Below are 26,077 nucleotides of genomic sequence, written 5' to 3'. Positions count from 1 at the left end.
GCAACGGCGTGAGACAGGGGCGGGCACAGCGCCCCCCAGCGGCCACGGTGGGAGCTGCAGCACCGCGGGCAGCCCGGTGCTCCCGGTGATTCCCAGCGGTGTCCCAGCGATTCCCAGTACATCCCAGTGGTGTCCCGGTGGTGTCCCAGTGCTCCCAGTGATTCCCAGTACACCCCAGTGGTGTCCCAGTGTTGTCCTAGTGCTTCTCAGTGGTGTCCCAGTGCTCCCAGTGCTTCCCAGTACAACCCAGTGGTGTCCCAGTGTTGTCCCAGTGCTGTCCCAGTGCTCTCAGTGGTGCCTCAGTACATTCCAGTGGTGTTCCAGTGCTCCCAGTTGCTTCCCAGTACATCTCAGTGGTGTCCCAGTGGTGTCCCAGTGGTGTCCTAGTACATCACAGTGGTATCCCAGTGTTTCCCAGTGCCACCCGGTGGTGTCCCAGTGTCCCTTGACAGCCCAGAACCCCTGTCCCGGTCTCTTCCAGCGACCTACAGAGGCTACTGCAGCCCACCAGTGCCGCCCAGAGCCTCCCAGTAACATCCCAGTGCCCAAAGGGAACAGCCCAGTGCCTCCCAGAGTTTTTCTGTAACACCCCGGTGCCCTCTGGTGTTACCTCAATGTATCCCAGAGCTTCTCAGAATCACCCCAGTCTCCCAGCGACATCCCAGTGGCTCCCAGAACTTCCCAGTACCAACCCTGTGCCCTCTGAGGACACCGCAGTGCATCACAGTTTCCCAGTATCACCCCACTCCTCCTGGGGACATCCCAGTGCCTCCCAGAACTTCTCAGTGCCTCTACAGGGATATCCCAGTGCTTCCCAGTGCTATCCCAGTGCGCCCCAGGGACAGTCCAGCCCTTCACAGTGACATCCCAGCAGTTCCCAGAGCTTCCCAGTACCACCTCAGTACCCCTCAGAGCCCCCCAGCACTTGCTGATGGCATCGGAGGGATGAGACCGGAGCCAGGGCTGGAGGCACGGGGGTTTATTGGGGGTGTCCACGCACGGGGGTCCATCCCTAGGGCCCGTAGGTGTGGTCCCGGTCTCTGCTCTCCCAGTCCACCAGCTCGTCCCGCTGGAACCAGAAGCCGATCTCCCTCTGGGCTGTCTCCACGGAGTCACTGGCATGGACGACGTTCCTGTGAGGGGACAGGGATGGGGACAGTGCCACGGCCATGGGGTCCCACCACCATCCCCCCCTGCCCTACCTGCTGATGTGCACACTGAGATCCCCCCGGATGGTCCCCACGGAGTCGGTGTCCCCAACCATGGCCCGCGTGGACCTGACCACGTTGTAGCCCTCCCACACCTGCGGGACAGGGACAGCTGAGCCCTCTGTGCCCCCCGGGACCCCCGAGCCCCCCGGCCTGGCCCCTCACCATGGCCACCACCGGCCCCGAGGTCATGTAGGTGACGAGTGCAGGGTAGAAGGGCTTGTGCCGCAGCTCCTGGTAGTGCCTGTCCACGAGCCCCTGGTCCACCTGACGGGAGCGGGGGGTGACAGTGGGGACACCCCCACCGGCACCCCCCTCCCGGCACTCCCCGGCCGGCCGTGGAGAGGCATTCCCTGCAGGAACGGGTACCTGGAGCAGCTTCATGGCCACCAGTCTGAAGCCGCGGCGCTCGAAGCGCTGGATGATGTTCCCCACGAGCCGCCGCTGCACCGCGTCCGGCTTGGCCAGGACCAGTGTCTTCTCCCGCAGCTCCGGGGGGGCTGCGCGGACCGAGGGGCAGCGTTACCACCACGGGACACGGGGCTGGCACAGGCTGTGCACAGCAGGACCCCAAAACGCCCCCGCGGCACCACGGATTGTGCTGGGTCCCAGCGGCTGCCGATGGGACCCCGTCCCCATCCGTGTCCCCACCCCCGTCCCCATCCCACCGCGGGTGCGGCCTCTGGCCGAGCTGCGCCTCTCAGGCCGGCGGGGTCCCAGCAGGGACCCGAGGGACGTGCCACAAACCCCTGATGGGTGTTGGGGATTTGTCCCCGGCCAGGAAACACCCTTTGGCCCGGTGTTGTCTCTGTTTTTGGCTGATGGCTCCGCACTGCCGTGTCCCCGGGCTGGGGCTGCGGGTGCCACTCTGCCTCCTGCCCGGCCCCGGGTCCTTCCTCCTGCCCGGAGGGTCCCTGGTCACGGTTTCCACTGGTGGAGAGTAAAACCGAGCACCGTGGGATGGCGGGGTCTGGCATCGCTCTCACCCACAGCACTGCGGGGCAGCAGGGTCTGACTCCGCCGCAGGCCCTGCCACAGCTGCGCTGCAGGAGGGGACAGAAGTGCCCCAAGGGACGGAGCATCCTGTCCGCTGAAGGGACAGAGGGGACAGGAAGGAGAGGAAGGGAGGACGCCAAGCCGGGGCATTTCACCATCAGCCCCAGCCTTCGGGTTCCCATCCTGGGCTGCAGGGCTGGGCAGCCCCGGTGCTGGCGGGGGCAGAGTGAGACAAACCACCCCGAAATTCACCCCCTTCCCTGGGCATTGCTGGACATCCTGCTTTGCCGGGATCCTGCCCCGTCCCCTCAGGACAGCTCCGGGGTCCCTCCATCACAGCCCCGGGGACATCGAACCCCTCGGGACCTTCAGGGGGCAGCCAGCTCTGGCCTCTGCCCCGCACTGGCACACGGGGATGGGGTAGGAGACCCCGGCACCGACTCACACCACAGAGGAGTGAAGGACTCCGTGAGCTGGGCCCGGCCAGGATGGAGGGATCGGGAGCACCGGGAAGGGATGGGCCACCGGGGGCAGGAGGGGAGAGGAGCCCCGAGGGGCAGGAGAGACTGGAGACAGGAGAGGGACAGGACAGGGTCCCCAGGGGCAGGGCAGGGATCCGGAGTGGGTCCCCAGGGGCAGGTAGGGAAGAGGCTGAAGGGAATATAGGGATTGGGACAGGGCAGGGATGGGGACCGGGTCCCCCGAGGTAGGACAGGGACAGAAACCGGATCCCTAGGGCAGGATGAGGATGGGGACAGAGTCCTCCAGAACAGGACAGGGACCAGGTCTCCAGGGCACGACAGGGATAGGGACTGGATCCCCAGGACAGGATGAGGATGGGGACAGGGTCCCCAGGGACAGGGCAGGGAGGATGGGGTCCTCTGCAAAAGAACAGGGACTGGGTCCCAAGGGACGGGACCGTGTCCCCAGGGGCAGGGCAGGGACGGGGCCGTGTCTCACCGGAGCCGTAGCAGCGAGGCCCGGGGGGCCTCAGGCCCGGCTGCCCCCGCGGGAGGCTCCGGGCCAGGCAGCGGCCCAGGGAGCCCATGGCGGGCCCGGCGGTCGGACCTGCCGCGGCGGGGCTCGGCCGGCCCGCGGGGGCTTTAAGGGCCCGGCTGAGCCCAGGGACGGGTCAGGCTTCCGTCCCTCCCCTTAAAGCAGCCGCCGGGGCCGGGCGGCCGCCGCGCCTGCACGGGAAATCCTGGACAGGGCATCCCGGCACGGAGCATCCTCTCGGTCCAGAGCGCCCCGGGCCGGGGAATCTCTCCGATCCGGAGCATCCCGCTTTGGAACCTCAAGCCTGGTGGAAGCAGAGCCTAAATCCAGGCCGGGAGGACCCAGACCCTGCCAAGACCCAGACCTGCCACCCCCGGTGTCCAGGCAAGGAGAGTGCTGGTTAACCCACGCCAGCCGGAGCTGGGGCACAAGGAATCCCCCAGCCCAGTGGAAGAGGCACAGTGTGGAGCAGCCAGGCCAGTGTGCCCCCTCTGGGGGACACAGGGCTGCCCTGGACATGGAGTGGGTGCTGGGAAAGGGCTGTTAAGGCCATGGGGGACAGAGGCACTGCCCAGATGGGAGCCCCTCTGTTCAGTTCTCCAAGGCCCATCCCAGCCCCCACGCTGGGAAATCACTTTTTATTGAGCTTCCCATGCATCCCAAACTCCAGAGACACCTCATGGGAGAGCAGCTTGACAAGGTCACAGAAGTTTGCTTCAAGCCTACTTCCTAAAGCTGAAGGAAGTGGGGGGCCAGAGCCCCTGTCAGAGCCTGGGAGGGGACATGTGGAGGTAGTGGCACTGAGTTCCTCCAAGTACTCAGGGACAGGTGTGGCTGGCAGGGAGCTCAGGGAAGGCTGGGAGCAGATCACCACCCACCTCACCCTCTCCTCACCACCCACACCTCAGTCCTCACTTGCAGGGGCTGTACCAGGTGAGGCACATCCTGGGCAAGCTGGACTCTGCTTCACCTGCCCATGGTGGGTAGGGAGCCCAAACATCCAACTGGTCCCAGTTCAGAGCCTGGATGTAGGGCTCTGCACAGGTCATCCAAACAGCATCTGTTATCTCCCAAGGGCAAACGCACAGGGAAAGGTGTTTTCCACAAAACTAACTAGAGGAACCATGGGGTAAATGGTGCTACACTCCAACTCACCCTCGGGACCTCACAGCTTTTCAGAGGCAGTCATCTCACATCCACATCTCCAAATGTGATCCACTTCTAGCTGCACTCCCTTCCCAGTAACTGGTGCTGTTCCCACCATGCAGCCCAAGCTGCAGCTGCCCATTAACCACAGGAAATTAAGACTGATTTCATAGACTCATGGAATGGTTTGGGTTGGAGGGACCTTAAAGATCATCCAGTTCCACCCCCTGCCATGGGCAGGGACACCTTCCACTATGCCAAGTTGCTCCAAGCCCCGTCCAACCCGGCCTTGGACACTTCCAGGGATGGGGCAGCCACAGCTTCTCTGGCCAACCTGTGCCAGGGCCTCATCACCCTCCCAGTGAAGAATTTCTGCCCAACATCTCATCTAACCCTGCCCTCCTTTAGCTTCAGGCCATTCCCTCTTGTCCTTGTCACTCTAGGCCTTTGTGAAAAGTCCCTCTCCAATTTCATCTATTAAATTTAAAAATTAAGACCGACTGAATACTGCTGAATACCTGACTAGAGACTGCAGGGAAAAGAAATCCTTCCCAACTGCATGATCAGGGATCCACAAACTCCACAAAATCTGGTCCTGCCTGTCTGGGCACTGGATTGCTCAGATGCCACTTACAGGATCACTGACTGGGCAGTTGCTGGCCTTCAGCTATGAGTTCCAGTGATCACTGGGAACGTGGGGAGATTTCTGCCTGCAGGCACTTCAGGATCGATGCAGACAACAGTCTGCTGGAGGAACAAATGGATTGGCTCAAAGTGTGACAGAAAACACCAGAGAACACAGGCACTGTGTGAACTGGGGCTTGGAATGAGATTGTTTTCAAGGTCCCTTCTAACTCAAACCATTCTGAAATTCCGTGATGAAGGAGAGAGGAGGAAGAAACTACCATTAATCTGCACCTTTCAGGAGCTGTTGGACTTGCTGGGAGAGTGGACAGGATACTGCTCCTTGCTACTGATCCTGGGAAAGGCTGTGGATCACTGCCTGCATCACAAAGCATTCACAGAATGGCCTAGAGGGAAACTAACCAGTCCCAAGTATTTAAAACAACAAAGTAAGCACTTTATTCCCATTAAGCATGTCGTTTTAGTATCACAATGGAATGATGAGAAAATGTTTAAAAAAACCAAAAAAAGTCTCTAATCCCCGAAAACATCGGGGAGGTTTTCAAGGCAATTTAAAAACAAAGGGAGTGACAGAAGTGCCAAACCAGTCCCAACATCAGGAGACTCCTCCTCTGAAAGCTGGGCAGGGCAGGGAGGTGGAATGACACGAAGGTATGAATGTCTGAAGTGAGTCTTTGGCGCTTCTGCCTCGTGTTTGATACCGACATGATCTCTCAAGACAACTCCACAGAAATCTCCGGACGCAACAAAGTGCTACGTTAGAGCAGAAGGAAAGCCCGGGGAGAGGGTTTTCCAACAGTTGGGATGCCCCACGAGTGGGCGTTAAGACACATCCTGCTGACTCCAGCTGAGGGCCTCTGGGCTGGGAAAGGAGAACTAAAAGGAAGCGTGGTGTGTGAATCCAGGACGTGGCCATGGGCAGGACCCCATGTCCTGCAGCACTGACAAATCCCGGGAGGAGAGGGGGTGGTGGCAAACCGAAACATGGATCCGTTCCCTACAGTGATGGAAGAGGAGTCCAGTGCAGCAACTATAACTTCACAGTTCCAGGGGGCAAACTGTCATTGCAGAGTCTGTAGTAGCGCAGGTCATTCACCAGCCTGTGCACGTTCTGTGTGAACGAGGGCAGGTCCTGGAAGAGAACAAACAGCACCTGGTACAGCAGAGTAACATGACAGTGAGAGCAGAGGGAGATTGGGAGGGCCAAACACCCAGGTGTGTGTTCACACATGAGAACTGATCCATTCCTCTGCAGCCTGAGCCCAGGGAATTCCGCTTTCTGCAGCCCATGTACAGGGAGCAGAGATGGCTCCAGAGCTGCTCCATGCAGAGCTGACTGCAGGATCCAGGCCTTCTTCCCAGCACTGGCTTCCGAGCATGCACTCAGGCTCAACAGGTATGGTCAGAACCCCAGACTGGTTTGGGTTGGAAGGACCTTGAAGCTCATCTTGTTCCAACCCCTGCCATGGCACCTTCCACTAGCCCAGGTTGCTCCAAGCCCCATCCAACCTGGCCTTGGACACTTCCAGGGATGGGGCAGCCACAGCTTCTCTGGGCAACCTGTGCCAGGGCCTCACCACCCTCACAGCCCAGAACTCCTTCCCAATATCCCATCTAACTCTGCCCTCTGGCAGTGGGAAGCCACTGTCCCTTGGCCTGTCCCTCCAGGCCCTTGTCCCAAGTCCCTCTCCAGCTCTCCTGGAGCCCCTTTAGGCACTGGAAGGGGCTCTAAGGTCTCCCTGGATCCTTCTCTTCTCCAGGCTGAACATCCCCAGCTCTTCCAGCAGTAATTCCTTGCTGCCCTTCTGCCAAGGCTCCTGGGGGTCACATACTCCCTACCAAGGGCTGATTTTCCTGAAGTGCAATTGCCTTCTAGAGGCCAGTAATCCTCCCAAGGCTCCTTTCCTACCCTCACCCTTGGTCTTAAATCCCCATTATCTCCCTCAGAAGAGGAATCACTCAATGGACAAGCCTCAGCAGATGGAAGACATGACCTGCTGGTTTGCCACAATATTCCCAAGGGAGGTTAAAGACACCCCCCCCATTTGATTCCCACACACAAGGGGTTTCAAGGATTGTGAGCCATTGCAGCTATTCTGCTGTTGTCCTTACTGTAACCCATCTGGCCAGCAGCTGGAGCAAGATTTTGGCAAGGATCTGAGTGTCCCACTCTGGAAAACATCAGTCTACCCCTATGAAAACTTCTTCCAGGAAACATATTCCCTAACTCCTACAGCATCCAGCAGTCTGAGGGATGAGATGGCAGTTCTGCTACCTACAGTGAGAAATCCTTGGCTGGGGATCGCCGAGCGTGGGAACGTTGGGAACAAAAGGTACTGCCTGGAAAAACTCCGCCTGGAGACGCTCCACCAGCGCATTTTGGGGGAAAAACTGTGCATCCTGGGAATACCAGTGCTCCCCTTCTTACCCTGTCCATTTTGAAATTCCTTCCCAGCACGTTCTTCTGGTTGGAGTCCACCCCATCACAGCTGGCCAGGAACTCGGGCAGGAAGGCGGAGTAGAAGCCGTCGAAGTCCACCGAGGCCATGTTGTAGGTGGCGATGCCGATCTCCTCCTGCAGCAGGTCGTGGGACTTGTGCACCAGCACCTGGAGCAGCACGTTCACAAACTGGAACAGCATCGTCGTCCGGAAGATCTTCTGCACAGGGAGAGAGGCACATGGTCAGGAGACTTCACTGCTCCCACGGGAGGGACCGGGGCAGCCAGAAGGACAAATCCGGCAAGGACAGACCAGGCGTGACTGCACCCATGGGCTCTGCAAACTCCTGTGAGCACTGAGCTTATTTTCCAAGCCAAGCCAGATCAAAAATGGCTAAAATAAGGCAAATTAATATCAGATTTAAATTTAGAAATTGATTTGGCCACACTTACCTCATGCTTTGGGACTTGAAAGTCCCTTCCAGGGCCTAAAGGGGCTCCAAGAGAGCTGGAGAGGGACTTGGGACAAGGGCCTGGAGGGGACAGGACAAGGGACAGGAGAGACAGGAATGGCTTCCCACTGACACAGGGCAGCGTTAGATGGGATATTAGGAAGAAATCATTCCCTGTGAGGGTGGTGAGGCCCTGGCACAGGTTGCCCAGAGAAGCTGTGGCTGCCCCATCCCTGGAAGTGTCCAAGGCCAGGTTGGATGGGTTTTGGAGCAACCTGGGCTAGTGGAAGGTGTCCCTGCCCATGGCAGGGGGTGGAACTGGATGAGCTTTAAGGTCCCTTCCAACCCAAACCAGTCTGGGATTTTATGCTCTGACCCAAGTTTTAAGTATTGCTAAAGCCACCAGCATCAAGTCCCATTCCACCTCCAGCCAGCTGTATTCCTCCCCAGAGCCAGGGAATGTGGCCAGCTGCCTGGAATTCTGCACCAGGCACCTGTGAACATGAAGGGCTGTCCTTCAGCTGTGACCACAGACGGACACTGAAAGCTCTGCTTTCACAGGCTAACCAGATTCCCTGGATTCCTTCTGTAATCCCTCATGACAGCAGCTAACAGCTTAGAGGGGCTGGAGGCTGGTCCTGCCTGGCAGTGATGGAGACACCCACCTGTGCCTGTGAGTACTGGATACCCTGTCCCAGATGGGATAGTTGGAGGGACTTGTCCACTATCCCACTGATGATCCCAATTCCTACTTTCCCAGACTGTCACTGCGTGTTCTCTGCTTTCTCTCACTGTCACAGGAGGACACACATCAAGGCTTTACTTTGACAAGAGCTGGGATCCCTCCTGTGTCCCCTGCACAGGATCAGGGAGGTGGTACCACCACTCCGACCATCCAGAGCACAGCAAGCGCCCAAAGGCCGTGGCATAAAAGCCATCAAATCCTGACCTGCAGTTTCTGAGTGGTTTAAAACAAGCCCCAGAACAACACCCACCTATTTCCATGCACAGGAGTCAGGTAGGACCCACCTTATGGTACAGCTTCTGCTTCGTGTTCAGCGTCTCCAAGTAGAAGAGGTTTTGCTTGAACAGGTGAATGTCAGGCTGCAGGAAGGACTGGCCAAAGGCCTGGGAACAAAGCAGAGTTGAAGGAAAGGGATTGGTATTACAGCAAACATCAGACATGCCATGCAGAACAACATCACTTTCACCCTGACACCAGAACAAACCCCTGGGAGCCTCAGTGCAGCAAAATAACAACACAGGCAGTTGTTCAAGTCAACTGTGCCACTGCCAGATCAATGGGAATTTTAGTGGGAACATGGTCATATCCCTGCAGAGCAGCTGCTAAGCTGGGTCCATGGGGAACAGGCAGGCCAAGCTGGCACTGAGAGGAACAGGGATGCTGAGCCCAGCTCCCTCAGCAGGCAGGCTGCTCCTGAAGCATGGGGCTGTTTCTCAGGGATGCTACCAAAGGTGAATAGACCAGGACACATGCACAGGTTGGGTCCTCAATCCCACTCAAATGACCAAGGTGACTGGCAGATGTCACTGCCCTGCACTAGAAAGAATTTAGAGGTGGGACCTGGGAGGCTGAATTGGGCATGACTGAAGCAGTAAAGAACCCAGGAACAAAATTTTCTGGACCCTGAACTAACCTGGCAGGGCTGCACAGTGTGAAATAAAACATCTTTTATACCCTAAACACCTCCAAAACACCGTACAGGTGATGTAAGCAGATGAGGTCAGCTCTGTACAGAGACAGGCAGCAGAATTTTAATAATTCCTCTTCAAGGTATCACAAAAGAAGAGTTTATTCCCCCAAACCAGCCATTCATTGTCAAATGAATAAAAATGGCCCAAGTCCCCTTTAAGACTGAGCCAGTTCTGCCCTCAGAACTCGTGTGGAAACCAGCACACAGAGTATTAATATCCTTCACACAAACCACTGGCTGTGTGGAGAACACTTACAGAACATTAAATAAGAGTTTCGTATCAAACCAACAAGAGCCAAGTAATAAAACAAGCAGTTCAGTATTGTTGACCAGCCTGAAGTCAATACCGAGATTATTATACAAGTACATCCCAAAATGAGACATCCAGGTGAGTTTGGAAGAGTTACACAACTACAGGTGAAAAACCCTTCCCACTCTCTGCAACACTCTGACAGGAGGGTGCAGCCAGGTGGGGGTTGGGCTCTGCTCCCAGGGAACAAGGGACAGGGTGAGAGGAAACAGCCTCAAGTTGTGCCAGGGAAGGCTTAAATTGGGTATTGGGAAAATTTCTTTGGAAAAAGGGCTGCCCAGCCCTGGCACAGCTGCCCAGGGCAGAGGTGGAGTCCCCATCCCTGGAGGGCTTTAAAGGCCATGTGGATGTGGCACTTGGGGACATGGGTCAGTGGTGGCCTTGGCAGTGCTGGGGGAATGGTTGGACTGGATCTCAGAGGGCTTTTCCAACCTAAGGGATTCTGTGATTCCACAGCACTGCCACAGGTACTGTGTGCTCCACTGCAGGAAGGGTTCTGCTGGGGATAGGTGAGTTACCTGCATGATGGCACTGAACTGGGCTTCGTTCTCCATCTGCTCCTCTGCCACTCCCCTCTGGACACTGGCCAGCACACTGGATTTGAAGAAGTACCGCCAGTTGTGGTGCAGGACCTGGAAAAGCAGCTCAAACAGCTCTGCTTTCACATCAGGAGATGAGCGCTGGGAGGAGAGGGGAACACAACTTGAAGTAGGCTCTTATGCTGGAATCCCACTCATCCCCTGGATCCCACTGCCAAAGGACCCACATCCAGCGCTGTGCTTGGCAGCCAAAGGATGCACCAAATTCAGCAGCTGTAGGATCATGCTGAGTTTTGAGTTTTACCTCTTGCTTTGACCTTCTCTATAATTTTAGCCTTTCTTGACAAGTCCTAACAAAATCTTCCACCCACACAGCTTCCAGTTCTCACTGACTTCTCACCCAGTTTTCCTCCACAGGCACTGACATTTACAGCTCTTGGAAAGCCAAAGCTTCATTGCTGCCACTCCTCAGCAATGCCTTCCCTTCCCATTCCCCCTTCCCTCTCCTGTGAGGGCAGCCCTACCTCTGCAATGATGGGATACACCTGCTCCATGCACAGTGAGATGACACTGGGCAGGAAAGGCTTGAACACTTGGCCTGGCTCTTGCACCACCACTTGCAGTATCTTCAGGAACTTCTCCACCACCCGGCACCCAGTGCTGCCCTCGTGGAGGATGCTCTCTGCCAGCTGCTCCCTGGGACAAAAAACAGTCATTAGGAGCCTTCCCAGAGATCTGTGTGCTCACCTGATTTACTGGAAAACAGGTAATGCCACTAAATCTGCTCCATTAATACAGGTCAAGTATATTAAGCCACAGAAAGGACGTAGGTTGTGACTGAGGATTGACTGACTCCACACTCCGAAAAATGCCCGAGTGATGGGGCACCCTCAGATCTTGGGCAGGAGCTAATAGGGAACGTGACAGTCTGGTTCAACATCCCACACTGCCAGAAAGTCCATGGGAGAGCTGGAATTGCACAGTGGCAATTGATTGATGTGCATATGCTGGGTCACTTACAACTTGGAAATGTTCTCCTCAGATTTAGTCCTGGGACATGACAAAAGTCCAGACACAAAGGCTGGAAACAGCACACTCTTTAGGGACAAGGACTCTGTGTGAGCAGCTTATGAAGATAAATCGACCTGAGGGGTAAGAAAGAAGTGACCAGTGTTGGACAATACCTGGTGAACATGTTCAGGAAGGTCTGTATGATCTGCTCGGTGAAAGGCACTCCCATCTGCACCCTCAGGCCTTGGAAAAGGGTAAGGAAGAAGCTCAGCATCTCATCTGTCACATCTAAGATAAGAACAGGAAAGCAAAAAGTGCATGTTAAGGGAACATTTGAGTGCATCAATAAGTCTTTTATGTTTAAGTCTTTTATGCATGTCTTAAGTTTGCTCCTCCTGTTCACGGAACCTCCTTTACTCAAGAATTTACCACCAGGGTTGTCTTAGGAACTGACACCAACAGCACTACAGGGCTTAAAAATTGTTCATCCACTTCCGAAACCTGCCAGGGATGACAAGTACAGGCAGCACCAAACACCTCAGAACAAACCCAACACTGCCAGCAAGGCCCTTAGTGTGCTCTGCCTACACAGACTGCTTGGAGAGAGCTCAGGGGGTGCTCTGGGCCCATCTCTTGTTGCTTACTGGTTTTACAGGGTTAACAGGAAACACCAGGAAATCCAAAACATCCACACAGCTTGGGGTGGAGGAGACAGAACCCAGCTTCTTTTTTTGGCAGGAACTGAAAAGGCTGTTCAGCTTCAGGAGTCATCTTTGTGCACGTGGTTATGCAGTGAGCTGATCAGCACCCAGCTGACCCTTCACCCATCCCAAGAAAGATGGAATAACCATGGCAAGCTGGAGCTGCTCAGCTCCTCATTCATCATACAGCCTTTGACAACCAATAAACAGCCACTGATGAGGCTGCCAGCCTGTTCTGAAGGCAACAGGTCACTGGAGTCACAGCATCAGTTTGGCTGCCTTGGATCCTCTCTGCCCTTCCTTTCCTCCTCCACAGCTGCTTCACTGAGAAAATCCCACCCAACTCCAAAAGTTTTTCTGGAACACCTTGCTCATCATGAGACAAGCACCGTGATGTGATACAAAATGGTAAATTGCTGGCCAGAAGAAGGTTCCCAACTGACAGTCCTGGTTCCATCTCAGGGAAAAAAAAATCCCCAAACCCCACATTATTTGACCTAATCTGATGAGATCTATTCCTCTTTGTCTTCAGGCTTCTGGAGAGAACGTAAATGGCAAACACAGCTAGAGTATTTTAAAGCTCATTTTTGTGCTCATGATCATCTCCATCTTCTGGAACTGTGTGACAATCTTTCCTGCTGGCAGAGATCTCCCTTCCCTTTTGTGGTTCAGCCCAGTCCACCCAGCACAGCCTCACAGCACACCCAGGCACAGCAAGTCCACACACTTCACAAAAACACCACCACGACTCTGAGCTGCTGCCCTGGGTGTGATCAGGGGGTCAGAGAGCTACTCACAGCATGAAACCTGGCCTGTGGTTATACCTGACTGATGAATGAAAGCTGGGAAGAGGGCTAGTGAGACCTGCACGGATTCTTGCAGCGACTGATAACAGATCTGGCGGGACTTGGTGGATTCTCCGGAGATACTTTCTACAATATCTTCCAGAACGCTGAGTGTCTGATGGATGATCACTTTGGCTGCAAAACAAGAGAAGTGATACCTCTTGTATGTGCCAAAACTACCCAGAGATAAGAGGTTCACACACGTGACACTGCATATTTCTAACTAATTTTTAAAGTGATCCTCAAAAAAAAACCCCCAAAAGATATGCCCCAAACCAGTCCCAAAACACAGACAGAAGTTTTTCTGCACCCCATCAGTTCAGAGCTCTCCTCCTGCATATACAAACCCTCTACAGTACTTCCCAAGTCATGAAGAAATTCTTATTTGCCCTCTTCAGTTTTTATAACCGTGATCTTCATTAATGCTGTTTCCAGCCACTCTTTCTACTACTACAACCTCCCAGCATTAGGCTGTTCAGTATTCCTAATGCAATCCCTGCTATTTAAAGTTTTATCCCCAATCTGATTCCACCTTCCCTAGGAAGACAGCACTTTGATGGAAGAGTTTACAAGCAACCTGGGGTGGGAGTGCCCTTCACGCAGCAGAAAAACCTCCAAAAATAGGAAGAAAACACCAGTTGCTCCTTTCCCACCCTCCCCACAGGCTAAAAAGTTTCTTGGCAATAATTATTGGAAAATGAGCTTATTGTGCTGCTCACACTGCAGCTGTCAGGACACGTGGTACTCACTGTCCTCCAGCTGCACTTTCCTCTGGGGCAGGATGGCCGTGGCCTTGAGCTGCCGGTACTCCCTGGTGAGGGCCGAGACGAGGCTGGCGTGGTTGGTGGAGCGCACGGCCCACTGCTGCTCCCCCTCGGGCAGGTTGGGCCAGGGCAGCAGCAGCACGTTGGACAGGGCTCTGCACACCAACACCTGGGCCTGGGAGGGACCAGAGAGCGGGATCACACGCTGGTTTGGGCTGGGAGGGACATTAAAGCTCATTTAAGAAGATGGGGAAGGGCCTTGATTTGAAGCCGTGGGAGGACACTGAGGGCACTTGGTGTGTTCAGCTGGAGCAGAGGAGACTGAGGGGAGACCTCGCTGCAGTTCCAATTCCCGGGCAGGGGCAGAGGAGGGGCAGGGACTGAGCTCTGCTCTGGGGGGACCAGGGACAGCAGCCAGGGAATGGCTGGAGCTGTGTCAGGGCAGGGTCAGGTTGGATCTCAGGAAAAGGTTCTTCCCCCAGAGGCTGGTTGGGCACTGCCCAGGCTCCCCAGGGCAGTGGGCACAGCCCCAAGGCTGACAGAGCTCCAGGAGGGTTTGGACAATGGGTGGGACAGGGTGGGACTGCTGGGGTGTCCTGTGCAGGGCCAGGGGTTGGACTTGATGATCCTTATGGGTCCCTTCCAACTCAGGATATTCTGTGATTCTGTGATCTCATTCCACCCCCTGCCATGGGCAGGGACACCTTCCACCAGACCAGGCCAACCCGGCCTTGAACACTTCCAGGGATGGGGCAGCCACAGCTTCTCTGGGCAACATTAAGCAAAGAGTTTTACCATGTCTGCAATTTAACTTTTGTTAGAGCACAGCCCCAGAGCGAAGTGACGTTTTACAGCTGTTAGACACATCAGCAGTGCTCACTATTTGAGGAAAGAGTTCAGAGCAGGTGAGCCCAAGTGAAAACTAACAGCTCTGGAAGGTAAGGAAGAAGCAAAGCTCCAGTATTTAAGGCCTGGAACCAGTTCCCAGCTCTGCCAGATCTTCTCTGCAACAGTAAGTCTCTGTTGTTTATAAAAACAAAGATGATTCTACTTTCATTTCTTCTTGTCTGGTTTACACATTGAGCTTCTTCACTTGTACAGTACTTTATGCTTCCTTGCTAGCACACAATACAACCATATCCCAGCCTCCACTGTGGCTTTTTAGTACTATAAGCAGAATATATTTATAGTATTTATATTACAGAAGTAATATAAATACCCTAAGTATATTCCATTTATAGTACTTGGAGTAACTGTAGTACTTTGAGTAACTTGGAGTGAGGCATGTGGAGTGCTAACCTATGTTTCACAGAAAACTCTTCCTGTAGGTCAGAATCAATGTGCCTGTACTGCAAAAACGATGCAGAATCAGGGACTGTGTCAGTAAGTGAGAAAGGAATCAGATCTAAGAGGTGCAGTTGCATTTTTTCCTTATGCTGTTGTTTGAAATAGATCATTAATTACAAACAGCATCATCGGATATCCACAATACAGAGAGAACTGCTGCCCCTCCGTATTTTTTGAGGTTATACCTTGCTACAGTAAGACCTGAGGCACAGCCTCCCAAGGACACCTGGTGTACACTGAGAGATGTCTGAGACAACCCACCTTGTCTGGCAGGCGTTGGGCAGAAGTGTCTGTGATCCTGTTGAACACCTTCTGCACCGCTGGGATGCTGATGAGGAACACCGGGCGCACCGTGGTGGCCAAAGAGACCAGCAGGTGACACGCAGAGAGCAGCAGCTTCTCCTGCACCTGAGAGAGACAGGGTGCTCAGGCTGCCCAGTAACACTCCACCCAGAACCAATGTCACACAGGACCAGGGCTGCCAGGACCAGGAGGGGGGAGCCAGGCAGGGGTTGGGCTCTGCTCCCAGGGAACGAGGGACAGGGTGAGAGGAAACAGCCTCAAGTTGTGCCAGGGGAGCTTTCGGTTGGATACTGGGAAAATTTCATCATGGAAAAGGTGGTCAGGCATTTGAACAGGCTGCCCAGGGCAGTGGTGGACTTCCCAACCCTGGAGGAATTTAACAGCATATGGATGTGGCACTTAGGGAAATGGTTTAGTGGTGGCCTTGGCAGTGCTGGGGGAACAGCTAAACTCAGTCTTGAAGGGCCTTTCCAACCTAAACAATTCCATGCTTCTATGATTTATTTATCAATTAGAGTGTCAGTTCCCTTAACACCATGAAATAGAGATTTCCTTGCTTTCAAGTCAAAAAATCATTAGTTTATAAGCCTGTAAATTGCTTATTCTTGATTAGCTTGACACACAGTGTTATTCAGAACTGCTCTTGGTCTCACCCTACGAGATATTTGCTGTGTCTCTCTCAGACCCAGCCCCGGAGCCCCCCAGCGTGGTCCAGAGCAGACCTGAGCACTTGTGGGTCACCTGCTGCAGGTGGCAGCCCAGTGGCAGCAGTACCTTGGAGCTGATGAGGGGGGTGATGGCCTCCAGCGCCGTGGACACCAGAGAGATGAACTGCTCCGGGTTCTGCCGGTGAACTTCGCTGTAGAACTGGGCCAGCCAATGTGCATAGGCCTGCAGGGCTGCCAGGGACTGAGCGTGGCTGGGGAGAGGCACAGCAGCAGTCAGAGACACGGGATAGAGGGGACACAAAGAGAAGGGCAGGGTGCTGAGCATGGTGGGCAGCTCTGACAGCAGGCTGGGAACGAACATCGGGTATTCTCACACAAATCTGGAAGCTTTGTCTTGAAAAATTCCTTACTGCTATTTTTTTCTTGGTCTGGAACCTGTACATTCAAGGCATATTTACAGGTGTGCAGCAACTGGGCTCACCATTGACCCACAATACTGAGCCAAAGGTGTGAATTGATAAGGTCAAATTATCATCAACTGGTAGGTTGACTATAATCATACTTTATAATGACACTTTTATCACCATATTAAGTTTGGGTCAGGATGTTTCAGACAGGTGTCCTCCAAATGTTTGACAAAGTGCCTTTGTTAAGAAAGGACTAAAAAGTGGATCATAGGTTTCTTAGGGGCCTCAGGCAGAGAAAAGGATGAAAACCTCTCATTAACAACTCATGGAAAACACCTCCCAAATTATTTTAATGGAGAAAAGGAAAAAGACAATTAGAAGAACATCTGCATAAAATTCAGTGCTATTAACTTGGAACTAAAAGGAGATATTCAGGGAACTGTATGATGAAATCTAGTGGGGTTTTCAAGGAGCTGCTATAGATGCAGTTGCAAAGTAGAATACATGTTCAAACCTTCAATTCTGCCCACAAAACACCAGCTGGCAGGGAACACGTTTGTGCTACACAGCCCTGGGAAGGGAAGGTTTCTAAAAGGCTGTCCTAGTAGTGACCTATCACCACCAGCACCAAAATTTCACACAATGTCAACATCTGGATGGCAGGCTGTCATTCATCCCAGAAATGGCTTGCACAGCTGGAAGACACATGCTTGTCTTGGAAGCCAAGGACTTGAACATCTTTTACCTGAGCCACAGATCTGATTTTGGTAGCAAAAAATTCATAAACTGGAACTACACACTGACAGTGGATCCAATTTCTTTACAATATCACTATTGTAACACTTATTTAATCAGTAATTACACTGCAAAAGAATGAGGCTTTTACAGGGCACAATCCCAGTTTGCTTTCAGAGCTAATATAATGGGCATTATTACCTCTCAGCACAAACATATTTTTCTTTAAATGACCTGAGTACACCCCTTAGAGGAAGCAGTGGTTCAAAATACTGGCAGCAGCCTTGACTTCCATCCGTTAAAAGAAGGGGCCCTGCTGGTGAGCTGCCAACAGCTGCAGCAGTGTTTCACAGAACAGCTCCCAGCCAGGGGTCAGAGCAGCACACCCAGGAGTTCTAATGCTTCTCCTCCCCTCAGAGGTCCCCAGTTTGGGTGCCATCACTTGCAGAGTGTCTCCCATACTCACACATCGATGAGGTCAGGTTTCAGCACAGAGGGGACTGCGGTTTCAATGTTGTACAGTTTAATCTGGGATCCATACAATGTCACTTTTACCAGCCTAGAAGTGAAAACACACATGGCAGAGCAAAGGGATTGTTGTAATTTGGATATATACATGCATAAATCAGCTTCAACACCTGATCTGGATGCAGCTCTTCCCCAGTGTGTGTCTATATTTATCTAATATGCAAATAAGATTTAGACCATTTAGTTTAAAATAATTCAGAGCCTATTGCACTGTCTGTGATAAGATGGAACAAGTCTGATGTTCCTGCATGTAAATGAAAAAAATTAATGAAGGCAGCTGTGTAAAGCCCTGAAAATCTGCAGTTAGCAACTGTGTGCTAATTAAGTTTCTTGGAGGGGAAGAATAAAATGTCTGCATTTCAGCTTTCACAGGTCTTTTCATTTAAGAAAACAATCACAGAATTGTTAACGTTGGAAAAGACCTCTAAGAATACCAAGTCCAAGCCTCAGAAGAGTTTTCAATGATACAACTCTAAAGCAATCATACCCTACGTGTCATTTCTTTGCATCACAAATGCAGATGCTGGAAAACAAGCATCTCAATGTTTTCAAGTAACTGATTTTATTTGATCCCTCCTATTAGTTATTTCTTTCATGAAGGACTTGGGAAACTTAGAATCATAGAACGGCCTGGGTTGGAAGGGATCTCAAAGCTCAATCTCCTTCCACCCCCTGCCACAGACAGGGACACCTTCCACCAGCCCAGGCTGCTCCAAGCCCCGTCCAACCTGGCCTTGGACACTCCCAGGGATGGGGCAGCCACAGCTTCTCTGGGTAACCTGTGCCAGGGCCTCCCCACCCTCACAGTGGGAAGCCATTCCCTCTTGTCCTGTCACTCCAGGCCTTGTCCCAAATCCCTCTCCATCTTTCTTGTCAGCTCCCTTCAGGCCCTGGAAGGCCACAATCAGGTCATCCCCAAAGCCTTCTCTTCTCTAGGCTGAACAATCCCAACTCTCTCAGCCTTTCCTCTCAGCAGAGCTGCTCCATCCCTCTAATCAACTTGGTGCCTCCTCTGGGCTCATTCCAGCAGCTCATCCTTCTGATGTTGGTGCCCTGTATCTGGAGGCAGCTCTGCAGGGGGGTCTCACCTGAGGGGGCAGAGGGGCAGAATCCCCCCCTCCCCTCTGCCCACGCTGGGGGATCAGCCCAGGTTGGTTTTACAATTAAGGCTCTGGCCACCAAGCTCTTCATATCTCAATCTACCCACAACAAGGGGAGGCAGAAAAAGCCCCTTGTTTTTCACACTGCAGAGCTCCCTGTGCTGCTGAAGGGACCGGAATGCCCTGTACCCACCTCTCCACCACAGTCAGGGCGTCATTGAACCTGGCAGCGAACACGTCCCCGATGAAATACTCAGCCAGGCGCCCCACGGCCTGCAGCAGAGAGCTCAGGTCCCTCAGGGAGCAGTGCAGGCGCCTGCAGTCGTTCTCTGCAGTGATGTTCAGCCTGTGCCCTGAAACGACAGCACAGTTCATCAGCAGAAAGGCCCAAGTGTAAATTATCACTCGTCTAATAACCACTGACTAAGAGCTGAAAATTCACATTTGCGCAAGAGAAAAAAAGCCATGTAACCTTGTGACTTAATACTTACAGCTCTTTGGGACAGGAAGCTACAGGAAATGCAAAGTTTATTCTAATGACATTACAATCATTCTTCTTAAATTAGCTTGGTGGCAGGTCACAGTTCAGATGGCAGCACTGTCCATGGGACTGAACAGTCCAACTGGGAAAGACAATTCCAACTGCTCTGACGACACTTCAAATTCCTCTTTAAAGGCTGATAAAGATGTTCCAAGCTCTTTCAGCCTTTTATACCTTTATTTTCTTCTATATGATATTAATACCTACACAAACAGGAGCCTTTTTGGTTATCTGCTGCCATCAGAAGTGATCCCAGCCCTGGAGAAAGTGGTTATCCACATTCCCTCTGCTGGCTACAGTTCCAGTGATCCAGCAGCACATTTGGAACAGTGAACTTGCTTCTAATGTGAAATGTGTTATGTATTTTCATATTTCTCAGATACAAGAAACAATCCAATAACTAGATCTGCCAGTCTTCTTGCCCACACAGTCCTCCTGCTGCACAGGTGTGGATATCTGGGCTCAAACACTCCAGAACTTTCACTAAAAAAACATGTTCTGTAACACCACCTTTCAAAGAAAATCAGATTTTCTTTCCACTCACTATATTTAATCTCAGATTAAGCTTTCAGCAACAACCCCTCAATTTTGTGCCATCAACACCAAGAACTGTCTGGACACAATCCTGTGCCAGGTTCTCTGGGATGACCCTGTTTGAGCAGGGAGGTTGGAGCAGGTGACCCACTGTGGTCCCTTCCAGCCTGACCCATTCAGGGATTCTGTGCTACAACCCAGGGCTGAATCCACACCTGCATCTGAGCTGCTGCTCCTGATCCAGCAGTGAACAGGGTGGTGCCACAGCACTAAAAGCCTACACATTGCTTATCCTAGGGCTGAAATGATCCTAAAAGTGGAAGTATTTTTTCCAGAACTGCTCATACAACAACTGCCATTCTGCCATGTGCAGCAGCACTGAAGAGGTGACAGATTCCTTTACTGGTCACACCAGAAAATTTCAATATTACTTTAAGCTACCTTAATACCCCTCATGCAGATCTCACTACTATTGCTTTCCTTATTTCTCAGGAAGGAGTTGTAGTATTTGATGTTGCACACCTGCTCTTAACACACCTGGTATCTTCATTTCAAGTACTAGAACAAGGAAAGAACCATACCAATAAAGGGAAATCACATTATTAGGTTTTTGTCTGCTGCTGGAGTTTAACTACTGAGCCATTTCACACCACACGTGTTCAGATCCTCAATGAAATATGGAAGAGGAAACACCAAAGGAGGTCTGGAGTGTTTCTGCAATCATCAGTCAAAGAGTGAAGATCAGAGTGTTGCACAGTGATTATTACCTGTCCCTGAAGTGACCACGAACTGCTGGAGCCCCAGATACACTTCCAAGTTATCCTGCAGAACTGGAAACTAGAAGAGACAAGAAACGAACGTGATTTTGGGGCCTGGCAGACAGTTCACACCCAACTACTGATTACTCTGTCAGAGCAGTTTTCTGATTTCTCCCTAGAGTCTCCACACAGACATTAGGAGGAAGGTCAGGTTGCTGGGGCTCTGGGCTGATCCTGCATCCCACAGCTTCCCAGGTCTTGGCAGCTGTCAAGAGAACAAAGATCACCACCCTGAAGGCAATTCTCTGTGGCAGCCCTCCTTTTCCCACAAATACCAGCCATCAGCCTATCAAGATAATGGTCTGACAAGTGGGAGTAAGGGCACAGCATGTCACCACTAGGAATATACAGCTGGATGTACAACCCAGCCCAAAGTGAGCAGAGGAATGGTAGAGTCTGTAGTGCAGTCAGTCTGTGCTGAATCCACTTCACCTGGATGTATCAGCTTCTCAGAATGAAGCTCTCAAAACACTATGCAACCAGAAAGTTGAGCTCAGTGCCTCTGACAGAGTAGAGAAAAGAAGCAGTGCAGCACTCTGCCAGCAAGCTGCAGGCTGCATCAGCTGAAACTCCATAGGGAAAACAGCCAAGGGAGCAAACAGCACAGTCCTTGTGCACCCTGCTGTGGGAACAGTGTAAGTCCAACTCCATCACTCAAGAGTGACAACAAACATGCCAGGTCCTTGTGATACTTCAGCCGAAGAACATTTTTCAGCCCTTTCAGTCTGGCTCTATTTAATTTCTATAGCCAAAAGTCACCACATTCAAAGTAGTTGGTTTTATGGAAGTTCACTCCATCAGCAGAAGGAGCTGCAGCCCTTCCTTGCCCAGCAGGGGACAGAGTAATGGCAACTTGCTGTCCACTGTTTTAACTATTTGCTACTGATGGTCTGCATCCCACAGCCCAGCACTGTGACCTGCTTGAGAACCTCCCACATCACCCAGTACAACAAGAATGAACAATGCAGGGCTCAGGAAAGCTCTCCCTACCCAGTTTCCAACATGCTGTGCCTAATTAACAGTGGAGTGTCTTTGTACAACTGCTCGAGGGGAACTATTTAAAAACCCAGTGTTTTCCTCATGTGAATGTGTTACTCCAAGGAAGCCACATATGCTCTCCTCCATCTGACCCATATGTTCCCTGAACATTCCCTCTGTTTGTGCTCACATTGTGCCACCACCCTGCACAGCACTTTCTACTTTTGTTCACTACTTCAGAGCTTCTAGTGCTCAGTTTCTTAAATAAAAATATCAATTAAAAAGGCACTTCAGGTCAGGTATCAGCTCAGTTTTCTCTGCTTCTTGGGAACACGGTTCAGAGGCCAAGGTGTGTGGTACCCCCAGCAGAATTAATGCACTTGATCTGAGATCCCACTGCCCTTTCTCCTCCCATTCTCCTCACCCAGCAAAAACACAGCAACTACTCTGAATTTTGGACTACATTTACAGCCTCAAGATCTCCTCATCAAAAACTGTTGTGATGCTACAAACCCAGACAACTTTTACACCACCACAGTTAATGACAGCAAAACTGGCTGGAGAGAAGCACTTATCCTCGTTTACTAGATCTACTTCCCAGTTGTCCCAGGCACTCTCTTCAGCATTTATATCTACCCTTTCATTTAAACAAAGATTCCACTCCTCTTCAAACCCTGATAATGACACTCATCTGCCCAATTCACAGGCTGCCTCCAAGACAAAGGCCAAGATAAACAGCAGGGAGGGGCTGCTGCCAAATGTTTGCACTTTGAGAGATGAGACTCTCTAAAGAGCTCAGTGTTCAGAAAGTTGGACTCAGACAGGCACTGGAGTACTCTCTTCAAAACACACCAAGAAATCCAACGAAACATTTTTTCCCCTTGCCAAGCTTTGCATCCAAACCCAAATTTCCCTACTTTTCTTGGCACTGAGGCATCTATCAAACAGCTTGCAACAAGCTCCAACAGTTGGTGCTCATTTCACACGGGACTTCTGGCCTGGATAACTACTCGGATAAGTACTTACGAGTGTGGAGAAGGCATGAGTTGGCAACAGCTCCATGACTTTGGCCACCACTTCCAAGCTCTGGCGCAAGTACCGCTGCCACTCCGTCTGCTGCTGCAGGGAGAGACACCGAGGTAAGGACAGCACTGCCAAAGGGAACAGAGCTCTGGGGACACTGGGAGGGCTTAATGGATGCTTGGGACTAGAGAGCTCCATGCCAGAGCCTGGCTTTTGGGGACACCCAGATACTGAAGATAGGATTCGAGACGTCTGACAGAGAATAATTTGCCAAGCTGTGTTTTGGGCGTGTGTTTCCCTGGAGTGACACGGTACAAGGTCTCACTCCCAGAGCACAGCCACTGCTCAGATGACAAACATCTGTTCTGCAGCACAACCTGTCCTTTCAGGGCTCTGGCCTCATCCATTTGGCCACCTACTCCACTTTTACATTGATCAGTGTTAAGATGATCTTTACCAATACCAGCTTAGGAGAAATAAGCTTAAACAAAAGCACCAACAATATCTACAGGTTCAAGCTTTTGTCTCAGAGGTATTTCATCATTTAATTTCCACAGCAACCAGACATGGAACCTAATGTCTCTGACAGTCAGAACATAAGGATTTGTATTTCCCTCCCCCATCAGAACCAAGTTTAAACCAAAGGTTCTGTCTTAGTGTGACTTTAAACACATTTTTGTCAAAAGCATTTCAAGCTGTTTTACCCCTCAAACCCCACACACAATGGAGAGAAGAAGCAGTTGTGTGGCTTTGTACTCCAAAGTATAAGGTCTGGGAAAGACATTCCAGGTGCTAACAGTGCAAGAGTTAATATGTGGACCTGCAGCTTAGTCATTGTTCAACTGTGCTCCTTACATCATCATCTAGTGTCTCGTCATCCAGCTCCTCCAGCTGTGCCTGGTTATACCTGAACTGGATCCGATTCAACACCTCTGTCAGCAACAGAACCAAGGCATCTTCGTACCTACAACCATGGAAGGACAGAGAAAGAGGTCAATAAAACCCCTCCAGCAAAAGAAATACGTATAACAGAGGACAGTAACACCAGGCAGCTCCTGGGATTAAGGGTATCAGGTCATTTCAGATCACAAGGAAAGAGCCTTGATAATACCTGATATCCCTCTGCCTCTGAAAGGGAAAGGAAGGACTCTTAGCAACAGAAGCAGCCCCAGAGTTCAAAACAAGAAAGGTGGGAGCAGCTTGCCAGGAATAACAACAGATGTCCATGAACAGGAGGAACCAAAAGCCTGTTGTTGCCTGAACTACTCCTGGGCAGCCTCTGCTCTCTGGGCACTGAGCGAGGAGCAGATGGACCAGGGCAGTTATTGCTGCCACCCCAAGGCTGTGTGTGCTGCTATCCCCCTTTCCCTACACTTTTGATGCAGGAATTCAGGCCCTTGTGCTCTGAAACAAAGCCAGCACTTTTCCTGCTTTAGTACTGTAACACTAAAGGCACGTCACTGAAATATCCCTTCATGTCTGGGAGCCAGGAAGTTGGTACAGAGCACATGAGCCCCTCCTCCTCACTGAAAATAATGCCAAGCTGCAAAATCAGCACAGAGCCACCTGAGCATGCAATAACTCCTGGTGCCACAACACCAAAGTCTGGGATTTCAAGGGGGGTTGGTTTGATTTTTGTTTTGAAAACCCCCTTTCTCAAAGTAGCTGGGGTCTGATAAAAAAGTCCTACTCTTTTCTATGGTAAATCAGGTTGGAAAATTAGGCAAAGACTAAGAGAGATTCAGAGCATGATGCAACCAAAGTGTCAGCCCTGTCAGCTGTGTCACCACCAGGCAGCTGAAAGCTCTGTGCAAGGTGCTGTAACCCTGGATTTGGCAGCTTCTCCGGGAGTAAAAGTTGTGGCGTGTACAAAATGCAAAGTTTCTAAACCACAGAACAGGAAATTTCATCTGTGCTCCTGTGGTGTAACCACTTCCAGACTGCCCAGCTCAGTGTTCACATGGCTCAGGGAGTGCAAGGAGCTGGAGCTGTCACTAAAGGCAGGTAGCTCTGACAAACAGCACCAGCTCCAGCCATTACAAGCCTTTTTTATTTATTTTGCAGCCTCACCTATCCCCTAGAGATGCTATTTGTCACAGTTTTCTCCATAACAAGCCGTTTGATAGGAAGACAATGAGCATCACACGTGGATGAAGAGCAGCAGAACACGAGGGCTGGGAGCAGCAAATTAGGAACAAGTCATAAAGCTCAAACACAAACACCTGCTTCTCAAGAAACTAAAACCCCACACTTCCCATGCTGAAAGGAAGCACTGTCTGGTGTAAGGTAGTTCCACATTTCTTTGTGGTTATGATGCCATAACCAACTGCTTCTATTTGGTGTGCTCAGCTAAGCTTCCTTCTGCACTTGGTGGAACACAACATGGCACAAGCCATGGTGCTTTTAAACCTCAAAAACCTGAACAAGACACCAGATTTTTAAAGTGACAGCTAAGAGACTTTTTTCAAAAGAGAGCCTCCCATTCCAGGATCAGCATCTACAAGGAAGAGGTGTCAGCCACTGTTGTAAATAATACACACAACAAGCACTGGGGGTAGCAAGTGAAACTTTCAACTCCCAAACACATCTGTATTTCACAGGAACACATCCTCTATTTAAACAGGAATTTAAAAATCTTAATTAAATAAAATTCTAATTAATTAATTAATTAGTTGTATGAGCTGTGTGAACACTCTACTCAGTAACCCACTGAACACTCTGTAGATGACTTACTCTGGGGTCTCCTTCTCTAATGTGTGCTAAAATGTGCTTTAATATTTGCTAAAATGTGCTCCAGTTCTATTTTAGACTACAAAGGTTCCTTCCTCTGGCTGCAAGGTTCACACACAGCACACATAAGTGACAGTTTCTCTACCCAAACTTGCTCGGTTTCAATTCTTTTGAATGAGTGAGAAACACTGAGGTTTACACTTGTTATACTTCACCATTTTAGAGACAGAAAGGACTCAACCACAATAGTCTATTCCTCACAGCCCTTGCACGGTGACCATGAAGTCTCTTTGCTGCTGGATTTTTTTGGGAAGCAAAAGGGATCCAGAGGAGAGGCTTGGACACTTCCTACTGTTCTCTCGCTCCACAATTCTTTTATCACAGAATCACGAAATGGCTTGAATTGGAAGGGACATTAAAGATCATCTTGTTCATGCCCCTGCCATGGGCAGGGACACCTTCCACCAGGAGTTTATATCTCCTAATCTCAATTCTTCAGGCACTGCCTCCTCTAGCCAAACCTCTCGTTTGTTTTGTTCTAAACTTTGATGATTACAGCCAGAATTTTAGAATGTATTTATGCAGTTTATTCCCATTA

At 51.3% G+C, this 26,077-nt stretch overlaps 2 protein-coding genes across 3 annotated transcripts in view; both read right to left on the bottom strand.

Moving 5' to 3' along the window:
- Positions 1-974: 974 nt before the first annotated feature.
- Positions 975-3,252, bottom strand: LOC113952666 (nucleoside diphosphate kinase, mitochondrial-like). Its single transcript, XM_027654988.1, has 5 exons — positions 3,165-3,252; positions 1,578-1,708; positions 1,374-1,475; positions 1,203-1,303; positions 975-1,133 (listed from the first exon to the last, which is right to left on the bottom strand). The coding sequence occupies exons 1-5, from the start codon at positions 3,250-3,252 to the stop codon at positions 1,013-1,015; spliced, it is 543 nt and encodes a 180-aa protein (XP_027510789.1). The 3' UTR covers positions 975-1,012.
- A 2,158-nt stretch (positions 3,253-5,410) lies between these two features.
- XPO6 (exportin 6) overlaps positions 5,411-26,077 on the bottom strand; it is a 55,085-nt gene continuing 34,418 nt past the window's right edge. The window contains exons 10-24 of one of the 2 annotated variants that reach the window (XM_027654987.1): positions 23,605-23,713; positions 22,753-22,842; positions 20,698-20,767; positions 19,049-19,208; positions 17,694-17,786; positions 16,192-16,336; positions 15,376-15,522; positions 13,753-13,942; positions 12,983-13,138; positions 11,631-11,745; positions 10,971-11,142; positions 10,426-10,587; positions 8,912-9,010; positions 7,420-7,650; positions 5,411-6,123 (exon numbers count right to left, since the gene is read on the bottom strand). In XM_027654987.1, the coding sequence (XP_027510788.1) occupies positions 6,022-6,123; positions 7,420-7,650; positions 8,912-9,010; positions 10,426-10,587; positions 10,971-11,142; positions 11,631-11,745; positions 12,983-13,138; positions 13,753-13,942; positions 15,376-15,522; positions 16,192-16,336; positions 17,694-17,786; positions 19,049-19,208; positions 20,698-20,767; positions 22,753-22,842; positions 23,605-23,713 (2,041 nt within the window). In that variant the 3' untranslated portion in view covers positions 5,411-6,021. Of the gene's footprint in view, positions 6,124-7,419; positions 7,651-8,911; positions 9,011-10,425; positions 10,588-10,970; positions 11,143-11,630; positions 11,746-12,982; positions 13,139-13,752; positions 13,943-15,375; positions 15,523-16,191; positions 16,337-17,693; positions 17,787-19,048; positions 19,209-20,697; positions 20,768-22,752; positions 22,846-23,604; positions 23,714-26,077 lie in introns of both variants that reach the window. The other variant, XM_027654986.1, reaches the window with a different exon arrangement.

The sequence above is a fragment of the Corapipo altera genome, unplaced genomic scaffold, assembly GCF_003945725.1.
Source record: "Corapipo altera isolate COAL_440 unplaced genomic scaffold, ASM394572v1 98, whole genome shotgun sequence".
Lineage (NCBI taxonomy): Eukaryota > Metazoa > Chordata > Aves > Passeriformes > Pipridae > Corapipo > Corapipo altera.
Note: the sequence above shows the minus strand (reverse complement) of the source record. Positions and strands in the feature narration are given on the sequence as shown.